The 15,099-nt window shown below is 73.5% G+C and overlaps 4 protein-coding genes across 4 annotated transcripts in view; all 4 read left to right on the top strand.

Moving 5' to 3' along the window:
* Window positions 1-1,123, top strand: part of AURANDRAFT_70830 (hypothetical protein) — a gene marked incomplete at both ends in the record, with an annotated part of 13,192 nt that extends 12,069 nt beyond the window's left edge. The window contains one exon of the mRNA XM_009035772.1: window positions 302-1,123. Within this exon, the coding sequence (XP_009034020.1) occupies window positions 302-1,123 (822 nt within the window). The remainder of the gene's footprint in view (window positions 1-301) is intronic.
* Window positions 1,124-3,662: 2,539 nt separating this feature from the next.
* AURANDRAFT_61644 (hypothetical protein) lies at window positions 3,663-5,333 on the top strand (the record flags this gene model as incomplete). The annotated part of the gene is made up of 1 exon (XM_009035773.1): window positions 3,663-5,333. The coding sequence occupies one exon, from the start codon at window positions 3,663-3,665 to the stop codon at window positions 5,331-5,333; it is 1,671 nt and encodes a 556-aa protein (XP_009034021.1).
* Window positions 5,334-5,655: 322 nt separating this feature from the next.
* On the top strand, window positions 5,656-6,753 carry AURANDRAFT_61643 (hypothetical protein; the record flags this gene model as incomplete). Its single annotated transcript, XM_009035774.1, has 1 exon — window positions 5,656-6,753. The coding sequence occupies one exon, from the start codon at window positions 5,656-5,658 to the stop codon at window positions 6,751-6,753; it is 1,098 nt and encodes a 365-aa protein (XP_009034022.1).
* A 1,433-nt stretch (window positions 6,754-8,186) lies between these two features.
* Window positions 8,187-13,997, top strand: AURANDRAFT_70829 (hypothetical protein; the record flags this gene model as incomplete). The annotated part of the gene is made up of 5 exons (XM_009035775.1): window positions 8,187-8,447; window positions 8,503-8,973; window positions 9,598-9,887; window positions 10,432-10,570; window positions 10,655-13,997. 5 exons carry the CDS (start codon window positions 8,187-8,189, stop codon window positions 13,967-13,969), a joined length of 4,476 nt encoding a protein of 1,491 aa, XP_009034023.1.
* Window positions 13,998-15,099: the final 1,102 nt, after the last annotated feature.

Here is a 15,099-nt window from a genome sequence, read left to right as displayed (position 1 = left end):
CTTCGGCGGCGTCCCGCCCTGATACCTCCTCGCGCTCGCCGCGCTCTCGTTCACGATCGGCGCCGCGGCGCTCGCCGCGCGCGCGCGGGCCGGCGCCGCGAACGCGCCGCCCCTCGCGCGGTCGGACTGGGCGGCCTTCGCCCTCGGCGCCGTCGACACCGCGGCGAACGCGCTCTTCCTCTGTGACCGCGTGGGCCGCGGCGACGCCGCGCTCCTCGCGGCGGCCGCGCTGCTCGCGGTCGTCCACGCCCTCGCCAACGGCATGGCCCTCTTCGCCCTCGTCGCCGTGCCGCGCCGCGAGGCGGCGCTCGACCGGAACCGCTTCGCCGCGGGCGCGCCCGTCTTCGTCGCGCTGCTCGTCTTCGCGACGACGGGCAAGCTCGAGCTCGCGGCCCTGCTGCCCTGGACGCACCGGGCCGCCGAGGACATCCTGCTGCTGAAGCGGCGGGCGGACGGCGGCCTGGGCCGGCGCTTCGGGCCCTTCCCCGACGCGGCGCTGCTCCGGGCCGCGGCCGCGTCGACGGGCTTCGACGCGCTCCTCCAGCTCGCGCTCAAGGCCGCGGCCCTCGTCGCGAACCGGAGCGACGGCGTCGCGGCGCTCAACGCGGCGACGAACTTCTGCGTCGTCGTCGGCGTCTTCGTGGCGGGGCTGCTCGGCGGCTCGGGCGCGGCGGCGCCCGCGGACAGCGTCGCGCCCGACGACGAGCGCCTCGTCCTCGCCGCCGTGCCCGCCGTGCCCCTGGAGACGGACGTGACGAAGACCGTCATCGACTTCGACGAGGAGGAGCGCAAGATGGGCGGCGGCGACGGCGACGGCGCCATCGCGCTCGACGCGGCCGACGCGGCGTCGCCGGCGTCGCCGGGCGTCTTCGGCTGCGGCGCCGTCGACCTCGCCTGCGCCGCCGCGTGCGCCTACCCCGACGACGACGCCGAGGAGGCCAAGGCCGCGGGCGGGACCTCCGTCTTCCTCCGCAACGACGGCTCCCAGGTCACCATCAACAACCCGGGCGGCATCAACCTCTCGGACCTCACGATCCAGGAGGACGAGTCCGGCAACGTCAACGTGTTCCTGGGCGCCGGCGCCGACAGCGCCGCCGAGCTGACGCTGCCGAGTAAGCTGTAGTAGCGAGGGATCGTATCCACACGCAACTTGTTAAGGCCCGGCCAAGGGGTGCGGGTAGTTACGCTTCGACCAACGCGCGGGACTGCTCGAGGAACTCGGCGATCATCGACTTCATCGCGTGGTTCGGGATCAGGTCTGCGTTGCGCAGGGGCGCGTTCGTGACCGGCGACGTGTTCTTGCGCTCGAACCACAGCGCGATGGCGCACCGCTCGTACGTGTGGCCGTCCGCGGCGAAGACGGGGTCCTTCATGAGCTCCGTCGTGATGGGGCACGCGAAGTCCGGCACCTCGTCGCGGCGGATCCGCAGGCGCTCGAGCTCCGCGCGGTGGTCCGCGAGCTCCGCCTCGACGACGGCCTGGTGCCGCGCGATGTCGTCGAAGACGTCCTGCACCACGAGCTTCTTCGCCGACGCCTCGGACACCGCGCGCATGGCCTCGACGATGGAGCGGGCCGCGGCGAGGGGCAGCCCCATGTCCTCGACGAGGTCCTCGGTTGTGAGGAGCGGCAGCGCGTCCGCGTCGATCATATGGTCTGCGAAGATCGGCTCGAGAGCTGTGAGGTCGAGCGAGACGAGCAGCGCGCGGACCGTGGGGTCGAGCTCGGCGCCCTTGGTCTCCTCGAAGGCCTCGTCCGGCGAAGGCTCGGGCTCCGGCGCGGACTCCGGTTCGAGCTCCCGCGGCTCTGTTGACACCGAAGGCTCTGGCTCGGGCTCTGGCTCGGGATTGGGCTCCGGCTCGGGCTCCGCTTGCTCAGGCTCGGGCTCGGGCTCGGGCGCGGGCGCGGGCGCGGGCTTCGGTTCGACCAGTCTTTGTCGTCTGGCAGGGCGAGCGCTGCGACGACCCGGGCCTCGGGTGTCCTTTTTCCGTGTCTTTTCGGACTTTGCGCCTTGGATCATCAGTTCTCTTGCAACTTGTTCAGCCCGGGCCTCGGCCCGTGCGATACGCCAAGGGCGCGGCTCGAAGTCAAGGAAGTAAAGCAAAAAAGAAAAAACCATGACGATGAGGCGTAGGAGAAAAAAACCCATGACGATGTGCATGGCCACGAAGAGCGTCGTGATGATGTAGTAATCATCAGCAAAATGATGGTTAATGACGATGAGGACGCCGTCCGCGAGCGTCGTAATGATGCGTTGAATCGTCTCCTCAATGGACTCGCTGGACGTGTCGTAGCTGCGCAGGAGAAGCATGCGTAGCTTCGTTGCAATGGAATCGCTGTCGTAGCTGCGCAGGAGAAGCATGCGTATCTCGTCGCTCTCCGCTACGTCGAGCGCCGTCGTCCGCTTGAGCGTCGAGATCAAACGAGCGCCGTGGACCCGCAGCGCCTTCACGGCGTCGGCGTGGCCTCGTCGCGCGGCGTAGAACAATGCAGTTTCTCCATTGTCTGTACGAGCGTCGACGTCCGCGCCACCACGCACCAGCATCGGAACGATCATCGCTCTGCCATTGTAGGCGGCGATGTGGAGCGGCGTCGCGCCGTAAGGCAATGTCGCGCGGACGTTCGCACCGCGCGCCAAGAGTTTTCGAACGCCAGCTTCGTAGCCGATCTGGCACGCGAGGAGGAGCGGTGTGAAGCCGTCTAGGCGCGCTTCCACGGCGCCCTCAGCAAGCGCGATGTCTACCTTTCGACGCGTGGATTTCAGCTCTTCCGCAGAGAATTCTTCCGGTTTCGATGGTAACTCCGCAGACTCGCCTGCCGCGTCCAGAAGGTTGATGCGTTGAATCGTCTCTTCGATGGACTCACTGGACGTGTCGCGGCTGAGCAGAAGGTTGTAGTTCTCCTCGGTGGTCGCAACGCCGAGCGCCGTCGCCTCTCCCCAGGTAGGTAGAGCGCCGTGGGCAAGCAGCGTCTTCACGACGGCGACGTGTCCTCGCCCCGCGGCGTAGAAGAGCGGCGTAGGCATCACACCGTCCGAGGCATCGACGTCTGCGCCTTCGTTGAGCAGCGTCTCCACGACGGCGACGTGGCCTTTTTCAATAGCGAGGAAGAGCGGTGTAGGCTTCCCATCCTGCGAGCTGTCGATGTCCGCGCCTTTGTTGAGCAGCATCGACACGAGGTTCGGATGGCCCCAGTGGGACGCGACATGGAGCGCCGTGTAACCTCTTTGATCGCGCGCATGGACATCCGCATTCGCGTCCAGCAGCTTGCGCAGCAGGTCTTCGTGGCCGCACATACAGGCGATGTGAAGCGCCGGGTCGCCACCAGGTATCGGCTCATCGAGGCGACCGTGGTAGAGCGCGGCGGTGACTTTTTGGCGCAAGAACGAACACATATATTCAGGGGGCGCTTCCCAGCGCGCGGCGCCGCGGGCGACGAGCGCGGCGACGCACACGTGGAAAAGCCCTCGCATCGAATTCATTGCTCCCGCGTAAAGGGCGTCGAACACACGACGGTGAGCGCGCGGCCAAGGCCCCTCACGCCGACTGCGCCATCGTCCTCCCCGGAGGTCCGGGCTGGTCCAGGGCCGGTTCAAGATCGGCCTGCTGGCGCTGGCTCGCACGCTGGGCTGCCCAGCGCGGCCTTCCAGCGCGTCCGCTGCGCGATGGTGAACGCGAGCTCCAGCGCGCCGCGCGCGCTCGACGCCTCGCGGCCCGCCGCCGCGCCGCCGGCGGCGACCTTGGACCAGCTCGTGGCGATCCACGGCCGGAGCTACGTGGACCACCTCCGGTCGCCGGACGAGCTCCTCGCGGAGGCGCAGCTGCGCCACGCGAAGCCGTCGCCGGGCGAGCCCCACGGCCCCGTCGCCTGCGCCTACCTCGCGCGCGAGATCCACCGGCTCTGCGGCGCCGCCGTGCCGCGGCTGCGCTTCGCGGCCTTTTCGGAGGCGTTCGCGGAGCAGACGTACGTCGTCCTCGCCGCGGAGCGCGGCGACGCGGCCGGCCGCGACGCCGCGCTCGCCGCCTGCACGGCGGCGCTGGGCTGCGCCGCGTCGTCCGCGGGGTCGAGCTTCGCGTCGAAGCCCCTCGCCTGCCCGCGGCTCTCGGTCCGCGGCCGCGACGGCGCGCGCGACGCGCGGGCGCTGCCGCGCTGGGGCGACGACGGCCCGCTGCCCCTCGCGGCCGTGCTCGGCGGCGCCGTGCGGGGCCGCGCGCGCGTCGCGGCGGCGGACCTGCCCTTCCTCCTCGTTTTAGACGCCGGGGCGACGACGCTCGCGGTCGAGCTCGTCGACGCGCGGCGCGGGCCGGCGGGCCTCGTCGTCGGCGCGATGTACGCGGTCGTCGGGGAACGCCCCGGCTTCGCGGACCGCGAGGCGCTGGCCCAGCTCCTCGACGCGGCCAAGGCGCGGGAGCGGTGGCCCGCGCTGACGCTCGCGGTCCCGGAGGCGACGGTTTTGGACCTCGCGTCGCGCCTCGAGCGGTCGTCGCGCGAGCTCTCCGCGGCGGCGCACGTGGCGGCGCTCGAGGCCTTTTCGGCGCGCAACGCGCCGCCGGGAGGCGCCGACGCGCGCGCCGTCGCGTGTCTCGGCGCGCTGCGCGACGGCGTGCGCCACGGCGCGCTCGGCGACCTCGGCCCCGCGACGACGGCCGCGCCGCCGCCCGAGGCCGGCGGATTCCTGATCGCCCGCCAGCGCAAGGACCGGGGCGGCGCGCTCTTCCGCGCGGGCGACCTCGCCGCGGCCCAGCGGTGCTGGCGCGGCGCGCTGGAGATTCTGCGGGACGCGCGCGCGGACCCGGACCGCCTCCGGCCGGCGCTCCACGCGAACCTCGCCGAGCTCCTCCTGCGGCGGCGCAACTGGGCCGGCGCGGCGGCGCAGGCGACGGCGGCGCTCGCGGCGGACGCGCGCCACGTCAAGGCGCGCGTGCGGCGCTGCCGCGCGCGGCGGCGCCTCGGCGACGCGGCGGGCGCGCTCGACGACGCGAGGCGCGCCGTCGACGCGGCGGGCCACGACTTCACGCTCCGACGCGCGCTCGCGCCGCTCGTCGCCGCCTGCGAGCGCGGCGCCGCGGACGCGCCCGCGCGGGAAGAGGAGGCGCCCAAGGGGCTGCCCGCGGACCTCTACGCGGACAAGGAAGCGAAGCGGGAGGAGGAGGAGGACGACAAGGAGCCGGAGGCGACCGCGGAGGAGAAGGTCCAGCGGACCTTCGCGACGCTGGTGGAGGACGCGCTCAAGACGGGCACGGCGGAGGCCATGGCCGTCACGGAGGCGGACCTCACGGAGGAGGACTACGCGCGCTACTACCGCGACGCGGAGCGGGCGTTTCGCGAGAATTAAAATTGTGGGTGTGCTTAAACGTAGCCGGGCGGCTGTCGTCGCTTATACCCCTCACTTTCCCCACTTCTGCCACGGAGGGAGCGAAAGTATGCTCCACGGTATATATTCGACGACGACGTTGCATGTAAGTCGACGTCAATGTTGTCATTGTTGAGCCATCCTCGAGCGGCCGATCCGCGTCGCAGTGCGCGCAGCCTCGTCGCAGTGCTCGAGCGCTACTCTCACTCGCAGAGCGTCGCAGCCTCGTCGCAGCTCGCGTCGCAGTGCTCGAATTCTGCTCGCGTGCAAATCGCGTCGCATGACCGCTCGAACGGCGCTTCGCATGCCGCTGCGCTGGCTGCTGCTCGCCGCCTCGGCGCGCTGCCTCGTCGTGCCGCGCGCGCCACGCCCCGGCAATAAACTCCATGACAGCGTTGCGCCGCGCCCTTGCACCGCACTCCACGCCAAGGTCGTCGTCGCCGACGGGTTCACGGCGACGGCGAACGCGGGCTTCGCGAGCCTGCGCGACGCGTGGCTGCCGGCGGTCGGCGACGGCGACGAGCTCGAGGTCCACGACCGCACGGCTCCCGGCGACGTCGTGGCGGTCCTCGACGGCGCCGCCGTCGCCGTCGTCAACAAGGTGCGGATCACGGACGCCGTGCTCGCCGCATTGCCGGACCTGGGCCTCGTCTGCGTGACGGCGACGGGCGTCAACAACGTGGACCTCGACGCCTGCGCGCGGCGCGGCGTGCTCGTGAGCAACGTGCCGGCCTACTCGACGCCGTCCGTCGCGCAGTGGGTCGCCGCGTGCCTGCTCGACGCGGCCGTCGCGCTCCGGCCCCAGGCCGGCGCCGTCGCCGCCGGCGCCTGGGCCGCGAGCCCGGACTTTTGCGCCTTCCCGGAGCGGACCTTCGAGCTCCGCGGGCGGACCTTCGTCGCCGTCGGCAGGGGCGCCATCGGGGAAGCGGCGGGCGCCGTCGCCGAAGCGCTCGGCATGGCCGTCGTCTTCGCGCGCGCGCCCGGCCGCGGCGGCGACGGCGGCGAGCTCGCGCGGGCGCTCGCGACCGCGGACGTCGTCTCGCTGCACGTGCCGCTCGCGGACAACACGGCGCGGCTCGTCGACGGCCGCTTCCTCGCGGCGCTCAAGCCCGGGGCGATCCTCGTCAACTCCGCGCGCGGCGGCGTCGTCGACGAGGCCGCGCTGCTCGCCGCGCTCGACGAGGGGTCGTTGGAGCGCGCGTACCTCGACGTCCTCGACGACGAGCCGCCGTCGGACCCGGCGTCGACGTCGGCCCGCCTCGCCGCGCACCCGCGGGCTGTGGTCACGCCGCACACGGCCTGGGCGACGAACGAGGCGCGCCAGCGGCTCCGCGACGTCGCCTGCGGCAACGTCCGCGCGTTCCTCGCCGGGGAGCCGCTCCCGACGCCCGCGGCCTCCTAACGTGAAGCGTAGCACTTGGGATCGTGGAGCTGACCCGGTGGCACGCCCCTCCCCTGGCGTTCTCATGTCCCTCGCCTGGGGAAGGTGATGACCTCATGGCCGGGGGTAAGGGAGCGGCATGGTCTACTCGTGCCAGGATCGTGGAGCTGGCGAGAGTGTCTTACCCGCCGTGTTGCACTCGAGCGGGGCTCAGGAGAGGGTACTTAAAACGCGGATGGGGGCGGGACGGGCGGCGGGTGGGCGTCGGGAGGCGGGCGGCGTTGGTGCGTGGGGGCGTGCAACCGCCCCCAGGCTGCGCCGCGATGCCGACGGCGCCGGGCGGCCGTTCGGCGGGCGCGCCGCGCGCGCCGCCGTGCGGCCGCGTACGACCGCCGCCGCGCCGTCCCGGCGTCCCGGCCCTAGGACGTGTAGAAGCCGCCGAGGACGTTGCGGCTGATGCCGTGCGAATTTTGGTCCGGGTTCCGCTTGGGGAGGGCGACGCCGAGGAGCGGGTGGGACACGACGCGGAGGGACGCCTTCGACGGGCCGTCGGCGGACGGCTTGAAGGTCGTCGTGAACACCGGCAGCGCCTTGGTCATGGGCGTGTTGGCGGACGTGGGGCTCCGGGGCGCGGACTTGGCGCGGTCGCACTTGCTCGGGCGGAAGAAGTCCGTCGACTTGATGACGGGGCCCGCGGGCGGCAGCGTGTTCTCGAGGATGTGCCGCGGGACGAGGCCGTTCGTGATGTCCTGCTGCTTGAGCGTGCGGATCTGGGACGTGTGGAGCCGGTCGTAGGGGTCCGCCGTGTTGAGCCGCGCGACTTTGACGGTCTGGTTCGGCATGTGCCAGTGCTGCTGCGTCGGCTCGACGATGGGATTCGGAGAGGTGTCCTCGATGTCGCGGAACTTGGGCAGCATGGACAGCGGCACGAAGGTCGACTCGTCGTTGATGCCCTGGCCGTAGAGGCTCCGCGACCCGCCGCTCTTGCTCGACCGCGCCGTCATGCACCGCCCGGGCGGCGACGCGTACCTACACAGTTCCCACTTCAAGGGCGCTCTCGAGCGGCGCGCGGGTCCGCGGGGCGGGCGGCGGCGTAGGATGGTGCGTCGGCGGCGGACGCGGGAACCGCACGCGAGCGGGTCGCCGACGCCCTTCGGGGAGATCATCGCGGCCGCTGCCCGGTCGACCGCGGGGGCGTCACAGGCTGTGGTTTTACGCCGGAGAGCGTCGAGCGCTTTTTGGCGTTTCTAGTGTTATATCCGGGGCTGTTGATGGCATCTTTGGCCTTTGGAATCCACTCATCGAAGCGCATCCTCTGCGCCGACCTGCTCGAACAACAAATCCCGTCCCGGGCGTCCCAGGCCACATCGTGCCTGCTCGAATCCCGTCCCACCTGCTCGAACAACTCCCGGCCGCCGACCCTCGGGGCGCGGCAACCGGGTCCACCCATAATCATGGCCGAGGGCGGCGGCCTGCGCCGCGGCAAGTGGACGGTCGAGGAGGAGCGCTACGTCGAGCGCGTCATCCGCGATTTCAACAATGGCCTGCTCCACGCGGCGCCCGGGACGACGCTGCGCAACTACCTCAGCGAGAAGCTCAACTGCGACCCCATGCGCATCACGAAGAAGTTTACCGGCGACGCGTCCATCGGCAAGCGCGTCTACCACCCGCGCGAGAACGCGCCCGAGCCCGCGGTCGAGCGCGCGCGCCGCGAGGTGCGACGACCCCGCCCCGCCCGCCCCGCCGCCGCCCCAGTTTTCCACGCCGTAGGTGGCGGAGCTCGAGGCCGCGTGGCGGTCCAAGCTGCAGTCGCAGGCGCGCGAGTCCGCCGCGTCGGAGCGGCGCCGCGGCCGCCACGACGACTCCGACAGCGACTCGACGCGCGATGTCGGCGAGGCGGCGACGCGCCGCATCCACGCCTGGCTCCGCCGCGCGCGCCGCGCGCTCAAGGACGCGGCGTCGCTCGGCGACGTCGACGACATCGTCCGCGAGGGCGAGGCGCTGCGCACGTCCGTGTCCGACGCGGCGTCGGCCGCGGCCGCGAGCCGCCGCGCGCGCCGCGCGCGGTCCACCTGCACGTCCTCCGACGAGGAGGCGACGTCGCTCCTCGTCGACTTCCTCCGCTCGGCGCAGCGCCAGCGCACCGTGTCCTTCGCGGACGAATCCGCGCCGCGCGAGCCCGCGCGCGCGTCGAAGCGCCGGAGGCGCGACGGCGACAGCGACGACGACAGCGACGACCCCGTGCACGACTCATCATAAGAGCGAGGCTTAGTCCGGCCGCCGCGCCGCGAGCGCCGCCTCGAGCGTCGCGATGCGCGCCTCGAGGACGTCCTCCGCCTCGGACTCGCGCCGGTGCTGGTCGTAGAGCACGCCCAGGCCCAACGTCACGACGGTCTGCGACGCGGGCGAAAGCGTGCGGGAGCGCGCGAGAGCGCGCGAGCGGACGCGGGAGGCGCCGACCGCCTCGGCGAGCAGCTCCGCGCCAATTTTCGTCGCCGCGCGCTCCGAGAGCGGCTCCTTCGCGGCGAGCGGCTCGTCCGCAAACAAGCTCACGCGGTGCGTCGAGGTCAAGGCATTGTAGCGGCGCGCCACGCTCACGCAGAACTTCGAGAAGCCCGGCGACCGCACGGCCACGCGCTCCAGGGATGCAGCGATCGGATCCGCGGCGCGTTCCACTGCGAACCAGAGCAGCTTCACCGTGGCCATCAATTCGTGCACGACGAACGCGTCTGCCGCAGTGGTGCGCGCGCAGCCAAGCCTTCCCGAGAGACGCTCAAGGAGCCGCAGGTGAAGGCAATGAAGGCTGAACCAGCAGCAAATGCCAAAAAAAAATTAGCTTATGGAGCCCACTTTGCAGCAGCCCAGATGAACCGGCCAGCGCAAAAGCCGCGCGGCGTCAAATGCGCGTGGATCCTCTGGACGGCCTGCAGCATGGGCATCGGCGCGCTCATCAACAACTCGTTGAATTTGTTCCAATCGACGGCGCTCCAGCCGACGCCGGACGCACCGGCCGGCGCGCCGCCGGTCGCGCCGTGCCGGAAGGACGGCTACGGGACGTGCGTCGACGCGGGCTGCGACCGCTGGTACGACGGCTGTAACCACTGCCGCGTCGGCGCCGACGGCGCGCTCGCGTGCACGCGAAAGGGCTGCCCTTTGTTCGGGGGCCGCCCCGCCGGGCGGGCCCGCTGCGTCGACGGCGCGCAGCCCACGGCCGCGCCGTCGCCGCGGCCCTCGCCGCGGCCGTCGCCGGCGCCGGCGCCGGCGCCGACGCCGCGACCCTCGCCGCGGCCCTCGCCCGCGCCCGCGCCCGCGCCGTCGCCGCGGCCGTCGCGCGCGCCGACGCCGCGACCCGCGAAACAAGCCCTGAACGCGACGCGCGTCGTCGCCGTCCGCCCCGCCGCGGCCTTCGCCGCGCCCGGCGCGACGTGCGGCCGCGGCGCGCCCGCCGCCGAACTCCGGGTTTTAGTGACGGGCCTCTCGCGGTCGGGGAGCACGTGGCGGTCTGCGTGCGAATCGAATCTTCAAATCGACTTCCATGTGAGCGCATTTGAATGTACGAGCGCTTCCACCGTGCTTCGAGAACCTGATGAGAGCCATCGATCCGTCCAAAAATCAGCCGAATCGACTTCGATGTGACCGAGCTCGAGAATGTCACAGTTTGGTCGGGACGTCCCGAACCGGCGGTTGATGTGCGCGCAGGTGGCAGTTCAACGCGCTCAAGGAGATCCTCAAAGCCGCGACGTCGCTGGACGTGAAGACGGCGCACAGCGACGGCGACAGCGCCGACTTCGACGCCTGCCTCGCGGCGCCGCCGTGCCTGCTGAAGACGCACGCGTTCGTGCCGCGACTCCTCCCGCTCGTTAACGCGGCGCGCGGCCCGCGCCGAAACCGCCGGAACCGCCGGAACGCCAACCCTACGCAGGTCTTCACGAGCCACCGGGACCTGCGGGACGTGCTGCTGAGCAGCATGCAGATGTTCGGGAGCTGCCTCGGCTTCGGCCCCGAGGGCCTCCACAGCCGCGACGCGGCCGGCTCCGCCGCGGCGCACGACGTCGCGCCGCGGTTCCAGCAGTACGCCAAGTGGGTGCCCTTCGCCTGCTACGACATGGCCTACGAGCGCATGTACGGCGACCGACCGGGCGAGGTCGACCGCCTCGCGGCCGCGCTCGGCGTCGGTGGCTTCGGCGGCGCGGCCGCGGTCGTCGACGCCGTCGAGGCCCTCGCGGCGCAGAGCGCCGCGGCGACGGCGCCGGACCCGGCCAACGGCACGGGGCCCCTGGAGCACTGGGACGCGGCGAGCGGCTTCGCCGCGCACCACGTCCACGAGTCGACGTCCGCGCCCGGCGCGTTCGCGCGCGCTAGGACGCTCGTCCACGTCGGGCTCCACCTGCCGGGCTGCAACCTGCCCGAGTCCTTCGAGCAGCTGCGCGTCGGCTTCGGGGACTGGCAGGTGGCCCGGGGCTACGACGGCGCGAGCGCCGGGAACGCGTTCGTCGACTCGCTGCCCGAGCGCGCGGCCCTCGCGGGCGAGGGCGCACCGGCGAGGGTCTTCCCGCGCGTGGCCCACGTCGTCTTCGCCGGCGACGACGCCACGGTCGACGCCACGCTCGACGCCGCGGACGCCGCGCGGGCCGCGGCGCCCTGGCTCGATGTCGTCGTCGTCGACGCGCGGCGCGACCGCGGCGCCGGCGCGGCCGCGGCCGCGCGGGACAAACGCTTCGACTTTTCCTGCGCCGGGCCGGACCCGGGCGCCGCGGGCCACGTGGCGACCTGCGGCCTCGAGGTCGGCGCGGACTACGTGCTGCTCGCCCGCGCGGCGCCGCGGCCCGGCCTGTACGCGAAGCTGCGCGAAGTCGCGACGGACGAGCGGCGGCCCCTCGCGTCCGCGTTCCTCTTCGCCGGGCCGGCGCCGGCGGCGAATCCGCGCTTCATGACGCGGCGCGGCGGCGCCGCCGAGGCGCACGTCGAGGCGCCGCCGCCCGCGGACGCCGTCGCGGTGCCCGCGCGGTGGGCGCGCGGCCTCGCCGCGGGCGCCGCGCGCGTCGACGGCGGCGCCTGGGCCGCGGCCCTGGCGACGGCGAGCGCCCACTTCGGCCGCGCCGTCGTGGTCGACGCGGCGGCGGACCTCGACGCGGCGCCGGCGCCGGCGCCGGCCGCGGCACCGGCCGCGGACCGCGTCGCGGCGGCCGCGGCCGCGCTCGCGTCCGCGTCCGCGCTCGTCGGCCTGCCCGCCTTCGAGCGCTGCTGCTGCGCGTTGGCGAACCCGGACGCCGCCGACGACGGCGCCGCGGACGGCGAACCGCCGGCCGAGTGGCTCTGGGGCGACGGCCCGGGCGACGTCGCGCTCGCGCGGTGCGGCCTCCTGCGCCACCTGCCGCTCTTCCTCCGGCGCGGCGCGGCGCCGCGGGCGACCTTCGCGGCCCCGCAGCAGACGGCGGCGGCCGTCGTCGAGGGCTGGTGCGCCGACGCCGCCCGGGCCGCCGTCTCCGGCGCCGCGCCGCGCAACGGCACGGCGCCGCGGCGCGCGCGGCGCGACGCGCGCCGGGCCCCGACGGCCGCGGACGCCTGCGACGCCGTCGCGCCGCCGGCGACGCGCAGCGTTGGCTGCGCGCGGGCGGCGACGTCCCTCGGCGGGCCGCCGGGCGGCCGCGGCGCCGCGGCCGCGCCCCGGGAGGTGCTCTACGTCCGCGACGCGCCGCTCCGCGACGTCGAGGGCGCGGACGGGCGCGCGCTGCGCCTCGTCGAGTGGCTCTGCGGCGCGGGCCACGAGGTCACGCTCGTGTCGCGGGGCCACGCGAAGGGGTACCGGGAGAGCGGCGCGGCGCCGGCGCCCGCGTCCGGTCGCATCTTCCTGCCGCGGACCAAGTCGAGCCGGGCGTGCTCCGTCGCCGTCAAGAGCGACGACGAGCTGCTGGGCCGCGTGCTCACGTCGTCGTTCCTCGCGGCGAAGCAGTTCGACCTCGCGCTGCTGGAGGTGAACTTCGACGAGCGGTTCGGCGACGAGCCCGCGGCGCGCGTCGCGCTGCGCCGGTTCCGCGACGCGCGGACGCCGCCGCGGCGCGTCGCCGTCGTGTCCCACGCGCTGCACTACCACGCCCTGGCCGAGCTCGGCCGCGGCGACGACCAGGGCACGCGCCGCGCGGCCGCGGCCTACGGCCACGAGCGGCTCTTGTACGCGAGCGCGCGCGTCGACGCGGTCCTCGCGCCGACGGAGGCGCTCGCCGCGTCCTTCGCGCGGCTCCAGGCGTCGGCGGCGAGGGCCGGCGCGACGCACGCGCCGCCGGCCATCGCCGTCGCCGCCCACAAGCCCGCCGTCGCGACGGCGGCGCTCGTCGCGGGGCCCGACGCGGGCGCGCACGTCGCGTCCGCGTCGAACCGGTCGACGGCGCTCTACGTCGCCGCCCACTCGCCGGCGACCGCCCGGGACCTCGCCTGGCTCTTGGAGGCCTGGCCCCGCGCGCGGCGCGGCTGCGCGGCGCTGGAAACGGCGACGCTCGTCGTCGCGGGCGCGGACGCGTGGCGCGGCGCCGTCGACGCGCACTGCGCGCGCGAGCGCGCGGCGTCCGCCGCCGACGACGACGACGCGCCGGCGAGCCTCGAGGCCGCGGCGAAGCTCCGGCGGGCCGACGCCGCGGCGCCCAAAGCCGCCGGGGGCTGCTCCGCGGCCTGGGCGCCGCTCGCGGCCGCGGCGGCGCCCGCGGCCGACGCGCCGGCGCCGCCGTCGGCGCTGCTCGACGAGCGCGCGGCGCTCGGGGCGCTCGCGCGGGCCGCGCGCGTCGTCCTGGCGCCCGGGGCGTCGCCCGCGGAGACGGCGTCGACGGCCTGCTTTTTAGCGATCGAGCACGGGCTGCCCGTCGTCGCGCCTTCCAACGGCACCTGCGGCGGCCTCACGCTCGCCGGCGGCGCCACGGTCGTCGCGACGGGCAACGCCGCGTCGCCCGTCGTGCCCTACGGCGACTTTGGGGCCGCCGTCGCGGACGCGTTCTGCGACGGGAGCGCGTGGGCGACGCGCGCGCACGCGGCGCTCGAGCTCGGCCTGCTGCTGTCGTCGCACGCGGACTGGGCCGACGACCCGCGGCTCCGGGGCCTGCTCACGGGGGACGCGGGCGCGGACTGCGGCCGCGGCGCGCGCGGGACGCGGGGCCGCCGCGACGCCGCGCTCGACGCGTCCCTGCTCGACGCGCTCCGCCTCGCGGTGCGCCTCGACGACGCGGGCGCGCCCTGGGGCGAGGCGTAGGATCCCCTAGCGCGGCCCTTTAATGCCCACTACGACCTGGTGGAAGGGCGCGAGGAGGTCCATGGTGACGATGCGGTAGTTGAGGCACTCGAAGAGCTGGCCGAGGACGTGGAAATCGAAGACGTGCCAGTGGAGCATCTCCTTGCCCTCGGGCGACGCCACCGTGCGCCGCCGCAGGTCCTCGGACGAGGAGCCGGGCTCGAAGCCCCAGTCCATGGTCAGGTCCTGTGTGCAAATCAACCAGTGAGCTGGGACGTCGGGGCCAAACTTCAAACCTCTCTAGCTCGGTCAAATCGACGTCGATTCGGCTGATTTTTGAACGGATCGATTCCTCTCCTCGAGTTCTCGAGGCACAACAGAACAGATTGCGTCGAAACGTTCGCATACGCTCACATTGAAGTCGGATTGAAGATTTGGTTTGCACGCAGGTCAGGTCGATGCTCCGGACCGTCTGCTCGAAGTCGACGAGGAGCGGCGCGTCGTCGCCGGCCCGCGCCGCGCGCACGTGCTTCTGCGCGAGCTGCTCGAGCGTGTGCGGCGCGCGGTAGCGGTCGAAGGTGTTGTCCTTCCAGGGCAGGATGAGGAGGAGCGCGGCGCCCTCGTCGAGCACGCGGTCCCACTTCAGCAGCGCGCCGAGCGGGTCCTGGAAGTGCTCCAGGACGTGGGACGCGAGGATGGCGTCGTAGGCGCCGCGTGCCACGGACGCCGTGAGGTCGCTCGCGTCGCCGACGAGCGTGCGGCCGATCGGCGCGCCGCCGTCCGGCGCGAAGTCGCCGCCGTCGACGAGCTCGAAGCGTTTGTGCGTCGGGTCCGGGAACTGGGCCAGGTTGTCGCAGGACGCCACGAGCTCGTAGACGTGCGCGAGCTCCGGCGTCGGGCCGCCGATCTCCAGCGCGCGCCGCCCGGCGAGCGCGGCGACGACGGCGTCGCCGTCCTTGAGCTGGCGCCGGGGCTGCCCGGCGAGGAAATCCTCGCCCAGGTCCTCGAGCGTCGGCGCGAAGCTCGCGTTGAGGCAGACGTCGCGCAGCGACGTGCCCGCGACGCGCGCGGCCACGAGGAGCAGGGACCGGAGCCGCATCAATGGGGTGTCCTGCCTTCCATCGCGCCGCGCCGACCGCTGATGTCGATGT

Source organism: Aureococcus anophagefferens, assembly GCF_000186865.1.
Source record: "Aureococcus anophagefferens unplaced genomic scaffold AURANscaffold_3, whole genome shotgun sequence".
NCBI classification, from domain to species: Eukaryota; class Pelagophyceae; order Pelagomonadales; family Pelagomonadaceae; genus Aureococcus; species Aureococcus anophagefferens.
The sequence above is the reverse complement of the archived record's forward strand: the minus strand, read 5'-3'. Positions and strand labels throughout refer to the sequence as shown.